The 19,816-nt window shown below is 39.3% G+C and overlaps 1 protein-coding gene across 1 annotated transcript in view; it reads right to left on the reverse strand.

Moving 5' to 3' along the window:
• Positions 1-14,808, reverse strand: part of Triml2 (tripartite motif family like 2) — a 23,476-nt gene extending 8,668 nt beyond the window's left edge. Inside the window, exons 1-4 of the mRNA XM_004639813.1 lie at positions 14,620-14,808; positions 14,296-14,391; positions 11,661-11,855; positions 10,191-10,331 (exon numbers count right to left, since the gene is read on the reverse strand). Of these exons, the coding sequence (XP_004639870.1) occupies positions 10,191-10,331; positions 11,661-11,855; positions 14,296-14,391; positions 14,620-14,808 (621 nt within the window). The remainder of the gene's footprint in view (positions 1-10,190; positions 10,332-11,660; positions 11,856-14,295; positions 14,392-14,619) is intronic.
• Positions 14,809-19,816: the final 5,008 nt, after the last annotated feature.

Here is a 19,816-nt window from a genome sequence, read left to right on the forward strand (position 1 = left end):
TTGTTTTAAAGAGATCTTTTCTTACTTTTTCACTAGCTGCAATGGTGTCTTTCAGGTCAGAAAGTCTATTTTCACTAACACGCAAACGGTTTTGCCAGCATGTTATTGAGGTTTTAATTTCCTGTATATCACTTTGAATCTGTTTCATAGATTCTACTTCTTTCCTAAATTGTTAATTCAGGGGTTCCATCATTTTTATATTCTCCTCTATTTTTTTATCATGTATTCTTTAGAAGCACTTAGTACTTCTTTGATTATAGTTACCACATTTTTTTAGTTCTGAAATTATTTCTGATCTGATTTCTTCTATACCTTTCTGCAGTTGATTCTTTACTGTCAACGCTATCATTTCAGAGATATCTGGCGTGTGATTTCCAGTTTCCTCAGTGCTAGTGTCTTCTGCATTTGTACTGGGTGGACTCGGGGCCTGTGACTGCATTTTGTTCCTTCTCTTTGTCATTTTGTCTACCACTGTTGTCTTAGTTACTTTTTACTCCTTGCTGGGACAAATACCCGACACACAAAATGAAGGAAGGAAAGGTTTATTAAACTCACTGTTACTGGAGGGTTCAGTCCATATTCCGCTGGCTGCAAGGCAAACAACAGTAGTTCATGCAGCAGAAAACAATGAAGAGCAGAGGAGGAGCAGCAGCCACAGCAGCGTCCATCAAGCCTCTCTCTTCCCTCTGCGCTGACTGCGAAGACCAGCGCTCCACAGTGAAGATCCGGAGCTCCTCCAAAGTGGCGCGGCTGCTGAGATCAAGCTCCTTCGAAGACTGAGACTTCTCCATGGAAGCAGGGCGGGGCAGCAGGAAACCAGGCAGGGCGGCTTCCTGCCTTTCTCAATTCCTGGGCCCTGCCCACCTGAAGGGCGAGGCCCCCATACTGCCAGAGCTGATTCAGCCAAGTTGACACAATGTATCAACTAACACAACTGTCTTCTCATCTTTGGTGTAGAGCTTAGATAGAGTTATTACCGTAGCACCAGGTCCGGATCTATGAAGTTCAGATTCCTCCAGGTGGGTGTTGTTTGGTTCTGGCTGTGTGCGCCACTTCTTTCTGCTGCAGGCCTTAGAGTTGAACCCTTTGTGTCTCTCTGGCAAGATATTTTGCTCCTGAATCAGCTGGGTAGGTCTTGCTTCTAGTCTCTTTGCAGGGAGTTCTGCTGAAGGGTTCCCTGCTGGGCCTGCAGGCTGGGTCGAATGAGGATCCAGTGGGCCCTGGGTCGTCTCACTCACTCACTGGGCCTGTGCTCTGGGTCTGTTCAGGATCCCGCGACCTGGGTCCTCTCACTCACTTGCCCGGGCCTGCGCTCTGGGTCTGTTCAGCATCCCGCGGCCCTGGTCGTCTCACTCACTCGCTGGGCCTGCGCTCAGGATCCTGCGGCCTGGGTCTTCTCGCTCACTCCATTTGTTCTTTGTTTTGAGTAGTTTCTTTCCCTTTCACAATATCTATTGTACCTTTCAGATTTATTTACTTTTTCAGATGTATGAGTGTTTTAAACAAGTTTTAAAAACAATTTAAAGATTCCCTATATTTTAATAACATACTATATATCACAAATGAACCAAGATGGAAAAATTCTCAGTAAGATGCTAGGAAACTTATTCAGTAGCCCATTAAATGGATCATACACCATGACTCAGTAAGAATTACTTTGGGGATGCAAACATGTTCATCTTCAGGACATCAAACCATGTGATACAGCACAGTAACAGAACAAAGGATAAAAATCACATGATCTAGTTGATAGATACAGAAAAAGCATCGGGCAAAATTCAGCCTATTTTCTTGATAAAAACTCTCATGCAACTGTGCGTGGAAGGAAGTGTCCTCAATGTAAATGTGACACTTTTATGAAAAAATTCAGTTAATATCATTACTCAGTCGCAAAAACCTCAAACTCCTTATTTGTAATCAAGAACAAAGCAAGGATATCCACTTGTTTCATCTCCATTCACCACAGTACTGGAAATCTTAGCCTGTGCAATTAGGCTAAAAACATAAAATTAAGCAAATAAAACCAAAAACCCATGCAAACCAAAAAGTAACAAAATAATGTCTTTGCAGATGACAAGAATAACTACCTACCTACCTACCTATATTCCCAAAGACCTAACAGAAAAGTTAGAATAAATGCGACTGACTCAAGAGATTTAAGACAAATCTTCACTATATACAGACAAGATCTAAAGATACTCTCACTATAAATAAAGCAAACCAAGTTGTATCACGCAATCAAATAGAAGCTCCTGCATGCAAGACATAATCCCAAAATAAAACTTTTTTCTTTCCATTTTATGTGTTTGGTTCAGGGTCTCACTATGCAGCTTGGACTTGCAGTGATCCTCCTGTTTGCAGCCTCCCCAGCGCTGGGTACAGGTGTGTACCACCATGCCCAGACTCCTCTTGGTTCTGTTCACCCTGGGGAGGGGGTGGGGGCTGGCACAGCAAGCAGGACCAGGGATTGACTATGGTCCTTGCACTGGCCGAAGGAGGTGTGTAGTCCACTGAGCTATCTCACTGGCCCTTCAAAATGAAACATTTCTTGCACAACATCAGCTGAAGGTTTGAAGACACAGAAGAAAAAAATCAAAATCTGAATAAAATGAGAAAAAAATGTAACTGTCTCTGAGAAGTATTAAAATAGTGGGTTGAAATATTTTCTCCCATTTAAAGAAATACTAACAAATAGTTCTGTGAACATTACCTATATTCTGTTTGCCTTCTGCTTTTTAATTCCAATATTAAGAATATAAAACATATTTTAAATAATTTCTTACCTTCTTATCTTAATTTTTTTTCTTGTATGCTTCGATGTAAGAATTTTCCATTGACCTGTTTTCCAATTAACTACAATTGCTGGGGGTGGGGGGCACACACCTGTACTCAGCACTCAGGAGGCCAAGGCAGGAGGATCAGTGCCAAGTTTCAGTCCATCCTGGGCTACAAAGTGAGCTCAAGGCCAGCCTGAGCTCCACACAGAAACCCTTTCTCAAAAAGACAAAACCAAGAAACAAAACCACCCACCACCACCACCACCACCACCTCCACCACCACCAATAACAACCACAACCAAAACTAATGAACTACAATGAAATAATTTTGTAATGTGATCTGTCCAGTATACTATTCAATTCATTATTTTCTTTGGCGCTCTTGTTCTACTGCCTGAATCATCTTGATATTACTTATAGCTTCTCATTCAATTTTCTTCTTTTTTATTCTCTAACAAGAGCTCATTTTTCCTTGGAGATATGTGGAAATATTTTATCATATGCTAACCACAGAATCCCCACAGATACCCACTGGATTTTTCCTTTTCCTCTGGTAAAGAGATAAGCAAAAGAACTGATCATTTAAGTCAATCACTGCCTAAATCAGAGATGAGTTTCATTAAACCTTAGTCTAGTCCTTCACTTGTACTGCTCACATGTAAAGCTGTTACACTGTAACTTGGAGTCTGTAGGACTTTACATCCTCAGGTCTGAGAGATTAGAACAGCTAATCTCTGTTAATTGGAGAATCATAGTCTAAGCTCTCCTGCTATGAATGACACACAAATTCAAAGTCAGGTTCAACAGAGAAGCAGCACATGAGCAAAGACAACCCCACTTTTCTTCTGTCTTTTGCCTAAAACATGTGATTTGAAAATACCGTAGCTTGGCAATTTTACACTAACTCACCAGCATCCCACAGAATCTTCAAATTTGGCAAAAGCACAGAAACAAAGGGAGTAACAGGACGCAGCAGGGTTCCCTGGTGTCAATTCCCCACAGAAACGTAATTTTGAGCAACAATCTAAGCACAAGCATACCTTCACATGAACTAAAGAAAGTAAGAAAGGAGGCTGTGGACCTCCTGTGGATAGTAAAGGTGAGTGGAATGATGATTGGATAGTGGACAGAACTGTTCTCTCAACCACAGTAGCGATCCTCACACGCCACCAGTCACACCAAGGGCAGAAAATCTTCTCACAATTTCTCCACTCCAAAGAGTGGGCAGGGTGGACACTGGCCAGCCCCAGTGACCCAAGTCTTGTGCAAGACGGTCCTACACAGCTCGGATCCTGTCTGTGACTCCCATGAGCTCCTCCAGGTGGACACTACCAAATGAACAGCCAATCGGAGCTCTTCTAAAGCTACAAAAGAACATGCACATAGGTTCACTGGATTTTGAAACAAGTCACTGAAAAACAGAATACTGTCAAGCCCAGATTGTGAAAAGGAATAAATACCAACCATGTGAATGCACAGATAGGGATGCAAGTTACACAAAATGAAAATAACCAGGGAAATAGGGCCTCAACAAATATAAAACAAAATGCCAGCAAATTATTCTAAAGACATGTAAATAAAAGGTTTGCCAGGCAAGGAATCTGAAGCTGTTTTAAGAGAACTCAGTGAACTGCAAGAACAAGGAGAAAGAGTCTCCTAATTCATTGAAAAATTTTAACACAAGCTTGAAATACAAAACAAAGTCTAACTGTGATCCTGGAAGGGAAAAATATGAAGCAAGTTAAACACACAGGTAGAAAGCATCAACCACAGAACTGATCAGCAAGAGAAATGAACAGTGAGCTCAAAGACAATACAGATAGAAATGAAGGAATAAGAATGAGTTACAAATATGGGGTGGAAGGAGCATCATGAGAAGAAATCCCTAATTCTTTGTATCAAAGAGGTATAGAAAGGTTGTTGAAAGAAACAGAAAACTTTTCAACTGTTGAAGAAAAAATTTAAAACTCAGGTATGAGAAAATCAGAGGTCACATACAATCCAGCCCACATATGAAAATTTCATGACACATTACAATCAAATTCTCAAAGGTCAGAGAAAATAGAATGCTACATAAAATCAGTAAGAAAAAATGAACCAAGTTGAGTAAGTGTTTCATTATGCTAGAAGACTTCTCTACAGAAACCCTACAGTTAGGAGAGTGTAGGTTGAAATATCCACTGTGCTAAAGGAAAAACTGCCAACTATACGCAACAAAAAAATTGTATCCAGAAAATCAACACATTTCCCAAAACACAAAAACTGAGGAAATTCATTGTTGCAGATGATCTGATCCATAACAGAAGACACACACACACACACACACACACACACACACACACACACAATCACCCAAATATTCCTGAAATAAATACTTTCAGCAATGTATCAACATACAAAATCAACAGACAAAACCAACAGACAAAAATGAGGTCCTTGTACACCAGTGACAAATTCATTTAGAATTAAATTAAGAAAACAGCATCATTGACAACAGCATAAAGGGAAATTAAATATGAGAAGTTAACCCCATGATGGAACTAAAAGACCTCCACAACAAAACTGTAGTACTCTGAGAAAGACTGAAGACATCAGCAAAGGGAAAGATATCCTTGTTCCTGGACGGGAAGAACCAATCTCGTCCAAATGGCCACACTTCCAAAACGGATAATGTAGCTTTTTTTTTTTTTTTTAAGTTTATTATTTTATTTACATGAAATGGAATGTAAAATTATATACTCAACAAAGTCAAAACAGCACAGCAATTTGATATCTCCCAATATCTATAAATAAATAGATGTGCTTTTTAAAACATTAGTGATCAAATGACTTCAAAATAATTTTTTATGGATTCAATTATTTTTATAAGTTTGGGTATCACAACATAATAACTGTTATTAGTATAATATGTGAGATAGTATAATTGAATTGTTTCAGAATTGCTAAATGAAAAGATAATGCAGCTTTAATGCAACCCCAGTGGAACTACCAGCAGCATTCCTCAGGGAACCAGCAATAGAAAGCAACCCTAAAATTCATATGGAACCAGAAACCCAGAAGAGCACAAGCAATGCTCGGTAACAAGAGCAAAGCAGGAGGCACCGCAGTCCTGATTTTGATTTATATTGCACAAGTAGAGATAAACTGGCACGGTACTGGCTTAACACCAGGAATGGCTCAATGGAACAGAATGGAGGAGACTGATGCGGCCCAGGTCTTTCGCCATCTGGTCTTTAACAGAAGGGCCAAAAATTTATGTTGGAGAAAAGGTGACCTCTTTAACAAATGGTGCTATGAAAATTAGCTACATGCATGAAGAAAAGTGTATCTAACCCAGTATCTCTCACCATGTACTAAACTAAAATAAAAATGGATCAAAGATCTAAATATTACAACAGATACAGTTAATGTGCTGGGAGATAAAGCACCCCTTAATGACATAGGGGTGGACCAGGGTTTTCTGAATAGAGCCTCAGTTGTACAAGAAATAGTGCCAAGAATCAACAAAGAGGATGATATCAAATTTAAAATTTCTGCACAGCAAAGAAAACAACTAATGGGGAAGAGATAATCTATAGAATGGGGAAAAGTTTTGTCAACTATTCTATATCTAGAACATATAAATAACTAAGAAAAAACAACAACAACAAATCAGACCTGGCAAAATAAAAGATCAAATAAAAAATGGGTAGTTGAAATGAATAAAAACATCTCAGAAGTACAAATGACCAAAATGACCAATACATAAAAATGTTTCGTATCTCTAGCTTTCGATAATAAGAAATTAAAACAAAACTGAGACTTCACCTTACTCTAGAAAGAATTGCTATCATCAACAAATCAAAAAATAATATTGGGCAGGGGAGATAGATCAGTGGAAAAGTGCTTGCCTGGTAAGCGCAAGGTCATCAGTTTGATCCCTGGTACCACCAAGAATAAATAAATAAATAAATAAATAAATAAATAAATAAAAATACCAGTGTAGTTGTGGAGAAAAGAAGTGCACATCTACATTGTTGATGGGAATAAGCTTGTAACAAATATGGAATGTGTTATAGCGATTACTTAACAAACTAAAATTGTTAATTAATTTTAATTAACACTAGAGCTCTACTGTACAATAAAGAATGATAAATTTGAATCACTTAGATACATTTTAAGACCATAAGGTTCAGTTAAATAAATCACACATGAAAGCTTAAATATTTCATGGTTTTTAATATCAGAAAGCAAAATAAGAAAGTTTGTATCTTGTACAATTAAATGCCTATATCTTATATGTTGAATAATTTAAAAATTACAATATGTAATATATCAATCATTGTTTCCCTCCTATTATCTTTGCTTTGAATTTTTTTCTTCAAGAAGAAAAAAGCAACACCTAATCACACACAGTAAAAAAGGAAAAAAAAAAAAAAAAAGACAGTGGAAAATGTGGTGAGACTATTTTTGAAAAAGGGGATCAGGAGGTAGAGAGAAAAGGAGGAAGTGGCCGGAGAGGGAGGTAGGTCGCGCCGAGTCCATGCACCGCCTGCCCAGCAGGCACATAACCATACTGTGCCACAAACAGGTAGCAAGAAAAAAAATACAATTTTATTTTTTTTAATTTGCGGTTTCAAACTTTTTCCCCCCTTTCCTTCTTTTTGAGACAGGGTATCACTATGCACTTCAGGCTGGCCTTGAGCTCATTTTGTAATCCAGGCTGGTCTTTAACTCCTAATAATTCTCCTGCCTCAGCCTCCTGAATTCTGGGATTATAGGTATGTGCCACCATACTCAGCTCCAAAACTTTTATTTTTAATTAATTAAAATTCTAAAATGTTTAAATTTATTCACACATGCAAGTATACAAGCATACACACATATCAACAAAGACTGTTAAGGTGAGTATACTCTTACAGCACATGTGGACCTGGAAGAGGAATACAAGTAGTTTTTAAAATTAGTATTTTATTTTTTGAAAAACAGAATGTATATTAATGAAAAGACTTTTAATTATATACTACTTAGTAGGTGTAACAAAATCTCAGACTGTATAGCTTATATATCATGAAGATGTATTTCTTTCAGTTTACACACTGGGAATTTCTAAATTAAGACACTGGCAGAACTGGAAGCTGGAGGGCTCCCAAGCAATAGCTTTCATCCCACTCAAAACTTATGTGGTGAAAGAGGCAAGGAGTCTCTCTGAGGCCTGTTTATAGGTGCACTGATTCCATTCCCAAGAGCACCACCCAGGTCCCTCTATAAGTATATACACATACATCACTCCAACCACAGCAAGCACTACACAAACTAGTCTCACTCATCTCATTCTTGTTTCCCAAGGATGCCCCTGATGACCAGGTATGTGCTTTTTATTTACCCAAGGTCTGTGAACGTTAACAAGTACTAAATATACATATACACGTATACCTATTCTCCAAACAAAAAGTAGTTCTGAACTTTTTTCACTTAATGATATCTTAAGGATACTAATTTAGTGGCTGTGAGCTGTTGTGGTCCTTCTTGTGGCTGTAGAAATCCTACTGTACGGATGCATCACACTTTAACAAATTATTCATCCTATGGAAGTGTATCTCAATTCAAATTACTCTTGCTTGATAATGTTAAGGTGACAGATTTCATCATGAAGCAGCTAACCAGCATATCATGATTTTATGATTCATAATATTTTATATTTAAGAATTTTTAACAGGCATGTTAGACAGAAACATTTTATATAAGGTATCAAGATATTTTAATACACATAAGGAATGTGTACTATTTAAATTAGAATAAATGTACATATTTCCTTAAAAATTTATCTCTTCTTGGCTGGATATGATGGCAAAGGCCTACAATTCCAGCTGCTTGGGAAGATAAAGAAGAGAATCACAAATTCAAGTTTGGCCCTCTCTCAAAATAAAAATTTTAAAAATTAACTTCTTTATGGTAGGAACATTCAAAAATCCTTTCTTGTACCTTTCTGAAATGCAGTGCATAGCATATTATGCCATCTACACTCACCACGCCAGGCCACCGAACACCGGAAATTCTGGGTCTTGTCTATCAAGAACTTAGTGCCCAGTGTTCACACCCCTCATTCCTTTTTCCCCCTTATTTTCACCAGCCTTTGGCAATCACTTCTACACATGCATATAGGAGTGAGATGTGTGGCTCCTGTCCCTCACTTAGGTCACTTAACATAATAATTGTTGAAATGATATTTCATTTTTCATAACCAAATTGTATCCCCTCAAGAATATGAAACCTACTGCTCAGTCAAAAGAAGGATAAAATGAAGTCTTTAGGGTCAGTGAGATAGTTCAGTGGACTAAGTGCCTGCCTGCCACGCCAGTGTGGGCCCCACCCCAGGGCACGCTGAGCCCATGACAGAGTCTAGGCGTGATGACTCATGCCTGTGATCCCAGCACTGGGGAGGCTGAAAACAGGACCACCATGAGTCTGATCTGCGTAGTGAGTCCCTGTACCAAATATATAAATGAAAAAAATAAAGTAAGAAAAAAAGTCTTTATAGGTAAGTGGATGTAACTCAAGACCATGCTCACAAGTGAAATAAATCATGCCTACATGTATGGACCTCATATTGCCTCACTAACGTGAGAAAATGGAAAAGTAAATAAGACCAGAAGTGTACAATAGATATGGTGAATTTGGATGAAACTGCTTAAAGGAAAGGACAAATTGACAGGAAAAGAGGAAAAGAAAGAACGGAAAAGGAAAAAAGGTATGTATACACAAGAGAGTTATGTAGCTAGTTTCTCTTAGTTCATTAAAAAGAAATTTCTGCACTAATATTGTATAGATAAGAGAGCATGCCTATATCTACTCTGAATAACTACTAATAACACAATTCACCATGTACCAACTGTTGTAACTGTTGTAACTGTCTTATCTACCTGTTTTGAAACTGGGTTTCATTGTTACGTTTATCCTTTATCTCTAAAATAAAATCACACAAAAGAAAAGTTCAGAAAAGCTGAGTAATTTTTCTTAAGACAGTGGAAGTTTCTTTCAGATAACAAGAGAATAAAAAATTGGCCAACTTAAAAAAGAATATGAAACACATTTTGTTTATCCTCTCACCAACAGATGGACACTTAGGTTGTTTTACCTCATGGCCATTATGAATGGTGCTGCAATAAACATGGAGGTGAAGGTGTCACTTTGACATACCGATCATAATTTCCTCTAAATATACCACAGTAGGATTCTGGTTCTTAGGATAGTTGTGTTTTTACCTTTTTGCGGAAACTATTCTGCTTTCATAATGGCTGCCCTCCTTTACATCACTGTCAACAGTGTGATGAGTGCTGAGAACCAACAGTGGAGGGAATTGGACTCTCTCAGTAACTCGAACTTTCCACTTCTTGTTTCTTCCCTGTAAGGAGGACGTATGCACAGTCTTACCTGGAGCAAGGCTGTGGCAGGATGCCCACACTTCTCCTCCAGCTCTGTCGTGAGCTCTTGCAGGCTGCAGAGCTGTTCTGAAACCTTGGCTTCACTCTCCTTCAGGTTTCTCATGTTCTCTCGCCCCAAGGAGTCCAGTCTCTACAGAAGAATCTCTGTTACTACTGGACTACCAGCACCTTTCTTTGGTAATCAACCATGTCTCTAAAGCCTGCCTCCTGCTGGGTGTGGTGGAACATGCCTATAATCCCAGCGCTGGGGAGGCTGAGGCATCAGGACTGCCACAAATTCAAGGTCAGCCCATGCAATACAACAAGATCTTGTATCGAAAAGCCAAAACCAAACCAACAAAACTCCAGGTTTCCTGTTTGCAACCCCAAAGTCAGACCTAATTGGGTAAGGTCAGGATGTTCTTCAGTGTCAAGTGAGACACCTTTCAAAAGGTCACTCTTTGATACCTGAGATGTTTAATTTAAGGTACGTTCCTGTAGTCTGTTTCCTCTGATTAATAATGTGCCCTTAAACTTTGTCACACACTTTCTGCCAGGTACTATGGTTAGAGAGTTTACTATTCCCTTCATTAAAAATAAAATCAATTAATATTACTATAATTAAGACTAAATTAAGTCAGTAAATAAGAAAAATAATTAAGCCACTGATACTAGTTGCCTTTTTTGGTTGGCTTTGTTTTGTTTGGTTTTGCAGTACTAAAGATTGCCCCTAGGACTTCTGCACTGAGATCCACCTCCATCCACCCCCTTTTTCTGTTATTTTTGATGCCAGAGCTCACGTAGCCACTCAGTTACCCAGGCTGTGCTTTGGCTTGCCATCTCCCCCCTGTCTGTGTCCCAGAGGGCCAGGATTACAGTTGTGTGCCACCACACCCACCTAAGTTCTTATTCTTTCAAAGATACTCAGTGACAGACATAGGTTGTATTTAATCTTTTACTATCAACAGATGTTACAACAACAATCATAATGTCTGCTAAGTGATTGCTTAAAATGTACAAGACAGTATTTAGGGAGTTTTCTGTAGATTAGATCATGAAAACTAAGGACAACTAAAGAAACTATGTAAGAGATTAAGTAACAGGTCCACAGCCACTCAGCATTCAGGTAAGAACCCCATCTACCTGGGTTCAGATGTTAGCTGTACACCTTGGCGCTACACGGAAACTCAGTTTTACCATGCTTTCCTGCCCGTGTGAACTGTCATAGGGATGTAAGGGTATCTGCAGTCTAATGCAGTAATGTAAGCATACAAATAAACTTACAGGTGTATTCTACATCATCCATGCGTCCACATGTGTGGGGGTGTAAGTTCATAGAAACAACTGTTAAGTGAGCACACACACACATTTCATAAATCTGTAGTTGTTACCTGATGTCATATTCTGGATTTGACATAATGTTCACCTCTTCTTCCTCTAATTTCCAAATGCTATAGAGACGTTGTGTTCAATATCTCACCTGTAGAATTTCCTGGGACTCTTCCTCTAGCTCTGTGGCAAATCTCATCAGTTGATCTTGATTAGTTTTTCTCAAGTTTAAGTCAAATTTACATCCTTGGAGTCTCAGAAGGTTCATCTCATTCTCTTCTCTCAACAGCCGGAACCTCATCCTAAATTCAGACTCAATTACCTCTTTAAAATTCTGCTCTTCTTCCTTTCTCAAATAGAAACATAGTCAATTTTAGATTAAATACAAAAGACAGACCACAATTACAAATCCTACTTCCATCTCTAACCACAATGTAAGACAAAGGAATAAAAGTACAGAAGAAAGAATAAAAAGCATAAACCCAAAAGACAAGGAAAATCTTAGGATTTGCCAAGACAGCAGCACAGACTTGAAATTATAAAGCGATGCTCATGAAATCTGCTGACACCTTAGATGGTAGGATAAGAAAAATGGATTCAGGATGGGAGACACCACAGCTTTTAGACTAAGTGCCCAGGAAGAATGGAGTTACCAAAATATAGGAACAGAAACGATGGGACGTCTAGGCTCCAGAGAGAGACAAGATATCAGTAACTCAGTTTTGGACATGATAAATTTGATTGGTCAGTTAGACATTCAAGAAGACAGCCAAGTGGGAAATGGATTGAAAGGTTTCCATTTGAAAATATAGGTGAGATATAAATTTGCAAGCAGCCATTGGAGACATTTGATTCAACCTACGACACTCAAAGGAATACAATTTTAAGAATCCAACCACTGCTAACCTTCTACACTGCCAGTTTACCACAACCTGGTCCCAAGTACCACAAGTTTCTTTCTAATTTGCTTTTAGCCTCTTAAAACCTTCTCACTCTGGCAGTGAGAGTATTTTTTCTGTACCAGTTACATTCTATTATTCTTTTGTTCAATACCTTCTAGTGACTTCCTTATTTTATTTAAAATTAACTGTCTAATGTTACTAGGGCTTTTACCTCCCACCTTATCACCTACAGCCTCCACCATGCCCAGCCTCAGCAGTATGTATGACTTTGTATTTTTGATTCCCTCTGCCTAGAAAACTCCTATATGATATAATTCTTTACCTCCTTTTAGTAATTACATGTAAAATGTTACACAGGTAGCTTATAGTATGTCCACATGTCAGTTTCAAGAAGACAAATTGTTTTTCAACGCCAAAATACCCAGAACCCTGCATGTTCCCTGGTAAAGAAGAGGGCATCAATATTTGTGTTTGGGGTTGAAAAACTGGGGATCAACTGAGAAACTGTTATACATCTAGGTAACCGTTCTCCTTTACTGCCTCTGAATGAACACGTGTATTCTCTAAAAGTTGAGAAAAAAGACATAGAACATGGAATTCCTGGGACAGAGTGGGGTTAATTAGAAATGACAAGAACAAAACAGATGGGGAGCCTTCAATTTGAACAGCAGTGGGTTTTTTTTGTCTTTTTGAGTTCAAAAAGAGACTAGCTTAGGCTGGCCTTGAGTTCACTTTGTAGCCCAGGATAGTCTCAAACATGTAATGAGCCTCCTGCCTCAGCTTCCTAAGTGCTGTGATTACACAAATGCACCACCACGCCCAGCTTGGATAGCAGTTCTTAAACTGCCTGCTAGGGTTTCACAATTTATACAACCACCAAAAATATCTGAAGTGCTCATTTTCCTCTGTTACTCTTATAAACAATGGTATTGAATCTTTTTAATCTTTGCCCAGAAGACCTGCAAATGCCATATCACTATTTAGTACAATTTCCACTTGGTCTTACTATGAACAAAATCAAAAATATCTTTGTATGTTCAAAGCATACCTACAAAAATAAACGAAACAGGGCTGGCCAAATAGCTCAGCAGATTAAAGCGCCTGTTTAGGCAGATGGAGGGGCCGGGAGTTCAATCCCCAGGCCTGCAGTGTCAGCCTCGCCCCCAGGGCACACTGAGATGGCCATTGAGACTGGGCATGGTGATGCCAACATGTAATCCCAGCACCTGGGAAGCTGTAAGGTCACTATGAGTCCGATCTATGCAGTGAGACCCTGAATACCCTGTAGACCCTGTCCTAAAATACAAAAAACAAAACAAAAATAAAAACAAAAAACAAAAAACGAGAAAGAGAAAACACAGAAGAAAAACAAAACAGAGAAAAGGGGGGATTTGTATTTTCTTTTCTCGAAATTTAAGTCTTTGATCATTTTTCTAATGAATTTCCAGTTTATTCCTAATCAACCTTTTTTTCTTTTTTTTTTAGGCAGGTTCTTGTTATGCAGTTTAGGCTGGCTTTGACTTCACTATGTAGCCAAGGCTGACCTCAAATTCCTAGTAATCCTCTTGTTTCAGCCTCCCAGAAACTGGGACTATAGGCATGTGTCACCAAGCCCAGTATTCTAGGAGATTTTTAAGGGCTTTTTAGCATATTAGCTTCTTATATCCCATGGCTTTCAGATATTGTTTTCTGGTTTTGCTCTTTTTTTAAAATTAATTTTATTGAGAAACAAATAGCAATGAGACAGTTTTGAAACTGATCAGTAGGTCAACTTCAATAATTAATACATTGCATATGGTTTTGCTTTTTAACTTTGTTTACCAGACATTATTTCTTATTTAACGTTATTGATACTTTCCCCCAAAAATGAAGATCAGCACTGACCTGAATCATCATCATTCTTTCTTGCCCATCGGCCAATATACTTTTAGCAACTTCAACTTTCTCCCTTAATGGTTTCAATATTTCTTGGAATAAATTCTATAAAGAAATATATGATGGAATTCCAAATAAATTAGAATAATGGATTCTTATTTTTAAACTTAAGTAGAGGGTTAGAATGAAACTATATGTTTTCTTAGCTCTAAAGTTTTGACTAACTATGACATTTCTCAGCAAGCATGAAGGGGACAGTTTTGGAGTCAGAATATCTGCCCAACCCATCGGAAAGGAGCTGGCCTCAGCACGCTGCCACTGTGCAGCACTCACCCTGTACTTCTCAGCAGCCACCAGCACACAGAGCACTGTGTGATGCTCGTGCTGCCGGGACAGGGCGCACTCGCTGCACAGTGGGATGTGGTCATCGTCACAGAACAGCTCGTGTGGCTCCTGGTGTGTTGCACAATAGGCATGCTCTGTCATGCTGTCCTCTATCTGGATCTGTGGCCTTTCAGACATCCCGGCTGGAGTCAACAGTTGAAGAGTGGACTGTCTGTGCCAGGTCTGGAGTGTCTTCCTGTACCCCAAACAGAAAGAAACAGCAGGCTTCCTCTGGGTTCTGGAGCAGGCGCACTTGGTAACCTCAGGGTCTGCAGTGAAGCACCAGAGATACAAGTACAGTTCACGTGAACAGAGCAGGTCAGTGTATCCTGGACTCCTCAAATCCAACAAAGCTTTGGCACTCACTTGCTTAAAGAAAAAGACAGCAAAGATGTTACTATTCCCATCTAAGGGGTTTTCTCTTCTGACAATCTTAAGCAATAGGCTGGAAAACTGTTACAAACAATGGCAGAGCACCTTGTCTTTCCATAAGTCATTTAGGAAAATACACACAATGTGCAGTAGAAAGCATAAGTCTAATAGCCCCTGAGGAACACTGGAATAGGGAAGGAAAAAGGTACAAACATATTCAAGGCAAGGTTCACTCTCTCAGTATTTACAAGATCAAAAAGTGAAGAACTCTGAGTTTCCTAAGTGTCTACATGCCAAATACAAGGAGACATTTATTTTCAAGATGTCCTATGCTCACATGTGCCCTCAAGTTGAGTATCTCCTTGAGTTCTGCTACCAAGGTGTGCGGCTTGCATGACCTTGAACTGATCATCAAAGAAATCATAAAACAAAACAAAAGCAACTTTGCAAAAAAAATGAGACACTACTTTCTCCTGCTTTGTTTGTTTTTCCACAAATCCACGTGACCTATGATCTCCTGCATCCTGTATCTATACCAAATTACATAATTTACCATTGACCCATATTTCTACCTTTTCCCTAGAAATATTATTTTAACTATATTGTTAAAATATAGCCTTCCTTGGGTGGGGAGATAGCTTGGCAGCCTAAGCCCCTATCTGGCAAGCACAAGGATTTGAGTTCGATCCTTGGTATTGCCTGCCATGCCAGCACTGGAACCCCAGGCAAGCTGTGCTGCCCCAAAACTGGGTGTGGTGGTACATGCCTATAAGCCAGTGCTGGGCAGGCTGAAACAGGAGGATCACTACTAGTCAGAACTGTGTAATGAGATCCTGTATCAAATAAATAAATTTAAAATATATATATATGGCTTTCCTGAATTTTGGAAACTCTTCCTTTATTAGGCCCACTCCTCATTCACTCTAGTTTCCTCATCTAACTGAGCCACTGTTAGGTGGGCTTTTCTAACAAGACAGTGGACTACAGGGCTGCCAAACTTCCTCACTCTCATACACTGTTTTTCTTTGGCATCAGTAAAACTTCCTATCTTTTTACTTTTTTTATTTAATGTTTTAAGACACTGAGTTTCCTTCACAGCTGAGCACAATGGTGTATGGTCCTGAGGATTTGAGGTGAGCCTGAACTACACTGTGAGACCCTATCTCAAAAAAACAGACACTAAAAAAATTAAAATGCTCAAGAAGGCTAATTTTGTACATATGATTCTTTTTGAATTTTGTTTAGGAATCTCTTAAAATAGTTTTTAAAATGTGGTCTTGGGGCCGGGGAGATGGCTCAGTAGAATAAGCGCTTTCCTGGCTGGCAAGCGCAAAGGCCAGAGTTCAATCCTCAGTTTGGTCAAATAAATAAATAAATAAATAAAAATAAGATAAAATAAAATGTGGTCTCAAGATTCGATTTACTCTTTTAGTGTGATTACACTTGCACAGATGATAAAAGTGCTGGGGTTGGCTATTAAGAGAACCAAACAGTGCTAGTAGTCATTTATTATATTTCTAAAATGTCTCCATATACTTGTATACTCCTGGATTTAAAAAAGGTCACATTTTAAGAATATACTCTTTATGAAGATTAAAATACTATGCCTGGAAATATCTCACTTATTTAATATTTAAGTTTATAATTAATATTAATAAATATTTATATAAAATGGAAAATTCATATGAAAAAAATGTGCACTATTGTTCCAGGCAGCTGAGTAAGACAGAAATATTATAGGCAGTCAGACAGGGCCAGGCTCTCAAAGGAGATACCACAGAAGACAAGATATCTTGCAACTCTGGGAGGGATGGATACTCCCGCCATGGGCCAGACCTAAAGACCAAAGATCAAACAAATGCCGACCTCTCAAAAGATTGGCATCTAAGATTGATCATCACCTTGAGGGAGCCAGAAGAATCATTAATCCAACTACTATTGGATGGCTACCTGATAAAGTCCAGTTCTACATTCATGCCTGCTTGCTACATGACTTGCTTCCCCATTTGGTTCTGGACTAAATCAATTTTACCTGAGCAATGGTGTTTGCAATTCCATTGGGTGATCATAGTTTTGTCCCGCTCCACATCTAACTAAGCACATTCGCACATTCTCTACCACCTTAGACCCGCCTCACCACACGGTTTTACTCTCTAAAAGTCCCTGAAGAGGCAGCTTCCCAGGGACAGCCCACTTGGGCCTCCCTCCTGTCCCTCTCTCGGACAGGAGCTTTCTTTCCCTCAATAAATATATTCTGCTCATAAGAATTCCTAAAATTCATTCTTCGGTTTTTAGAGAACACGAACTCATGCAGGTCAGGTCCAGAGATCATTTTTCCCTGTCATTTGGAAGTTCCTGTATCATTTGGAGGTCACCTACCCAAGATCAGTTTTTCTCCCTGTATCACTATGGATGTCTCAAGAAAATACACTGCTGCCATTGTCCAGTGACTGCCTAGAGACTATCTGTAAAGAACATTTTTACTTTTAAAAGATTAAGCAGAACTATAGTTATTTGGTAATTTGGGAGGTGTTTTCTCACAAAGGTGACAATGCCAATTCATGAAGAAAAAAAAAAGAAAAAATAAACAGCTAAAACCTGAGTGTATTAGTTGCCAATGAATAAATAGGAACTTTTAAGTAAAAACTGTTTTCACAAACTTGTATTCAACATTGGCCATAGGAGAGCTTTCCCCTACTTATCTTGTCTAGTATGATTGGTGTTGACATGAATGAATGTGGTTTTGGTAATGCACAGTGAACTATGTTAAGATTTGAAAGACCCACAACCTCAAGAGTCCATGTTTCCAAATGACCAATGTGTGCTGTTACAAAATTATAGAAGAGTGACAGACAGACAGATAGACTGAACACCCAGTTTGCAAAAAAGTTAACCGATAGGATTACAGACAAATAAAATTATCGAAAATGCTACTAGTATTTTTTCCCTTCCCAAATACATACCTGTGTATAAAGTAATATTTCAATCAAACTATAATCAAAACAGCATAATTGCCTCAGTTACTCTTCTCTAGTTGCTGGGACAAAAACCCAATGCACAAAATGAAGGAAGGAAAGGTTTGTTTAGCTCACAGTTGCTGGAGGCTTCAGTCCATACTCAGCTGGCTCCACGACAGAGCAGTACACGGCAGAGAGCAATCATTTATGGTGGCAACAAAGAGCAGAAAGCAAAGAGAGGAGCAGCAGTATCAATGGCAACAGTGAGCAAGTCTGTCTCCCTTAAGTTGTACTCAGGATACATGCCTCAGGCTGGGTGTAATACTGACACCCATAATCCTAGCAGTGCTCACACCAACAATCTCAGTGGATTAAGAATTAACCACAAACTCTAGAAGTCAGCCCCATGACTACATGAGGCTTTAGCAGGACAACTAGACACAAACCATAACATTCCACCCATGGACCCCCAAAGTCTCATGCACGTCTCTGTGCAAAAGGCATTTTCATCCATCTCTAAGAGTTGGCAAAGTCCTAACAGTTTCAGCATTAGTGAAATGTCCAAGTTCAAAGTCTCCTCCAAGATCCATGGCAAACTTCTGACTGTGAGGCCCTGTACAAGTGAAAAATTAAATACTGCCAACATTCAATGGCACAAGATAAACAATACCATTCTAAAAGGTACACACAGCAGGATACCAAACATGGGACCAACGCAAATTCAAAATCCAGCAAGGCATATAATTTATGTCCTGTAGGTCCATGTGGAACATCCAAAGCAATCTGTGGCAAACTGTGAGCTCCATGTGGCTCAGTCCCTATGGCACTTCTGTTGGCATTAGCTCCCATGGCTTCTCTCTTAGGCCGACTTGGCTCCTCCCTTGTAGTTTTCCTTAGACAATCCACATTCCTGGCTTTTCTAAACTGCTGGGCTTCCACTGAAATCACAGCCATACACACTGCCCTGCTAAGTAGGCACACTGCCTGGCCTCCCAGGCCTTCTGAAATCAAGATGGAAGCCTTCTTAACCTTAGAACACTTGCATTAACCTGTGGCATCCAACACTACACGGGCGCTGCCTAGGTCAGCGGCCAGTTGGAGCTGTACCCAGGCTTTCTTCTCTCTTGGCCATAGGGGTCAAGTGCCTGGATGACTGAATACTCCCACCCTGATTATAAGGAATTAATTCATCATGCCAGGGCCATTCTGGAATGTGGTGTGGCTGCCTCCACCTTTCTGGAATACTGGGCTCCAGCGCTTTCCCCTCAAGGCAAAGTCCCTGACCTTTGTAATTCTGAGGCTGCAAAGGGTGGAGACCTGCCACCTCCTATGATGCCCTCAGGCCATCCTTTCCATTTTCTCGTTCCTTCTGGGCAGTGGAGATCTTCTCAGCTCTATCTTTGCATTCCACAGCTTTATCAGAGCTTCCTTTCTTTCTGGCCAAACTCACATTTTAAATCATCCTGCTGGGCTCTATATTCAAAACATAAATCTGACTAAAAGCCCCTAACAACAGCCATGCCACTGCCTCAATATTTAGCTGTTTTGAAATTTCTTTTGAAAGATTAATCAGTCTGTGATGCTTAATAGGTCTCTGGCAAAGTCTGTACATGAGCAAAAATTCAGACAAACTTTCTGCCAAGCCAAAATGTTGTAGGCAGCTAAATTAGATAGAAACATTAAAGGCAGTCAGACAAGGCAAGGCTCTAAAGGACAACATGGAAAACAAGGTGACTTTGCAACTTTGAAAGAGGATACCCCCCACTGTGGGCCAGACCTCAAGACAAAAGAGTAAACAAATGCAGCCACATAGTTCT

Source organism: Octodon degus, unplaced genomic scaffold (assembly GCF_000260255.1).
Source record: "Octodon degus isolate 3935 unplaced genomic scaffold, OctDeg1.0 scaffold00114, whole genome shotgun sequence".
NCBI lineage: Eukaryota > Metazoa > Chordata > Mammalia > Rodentia > Octodontidae > Octodon > Octodon degus.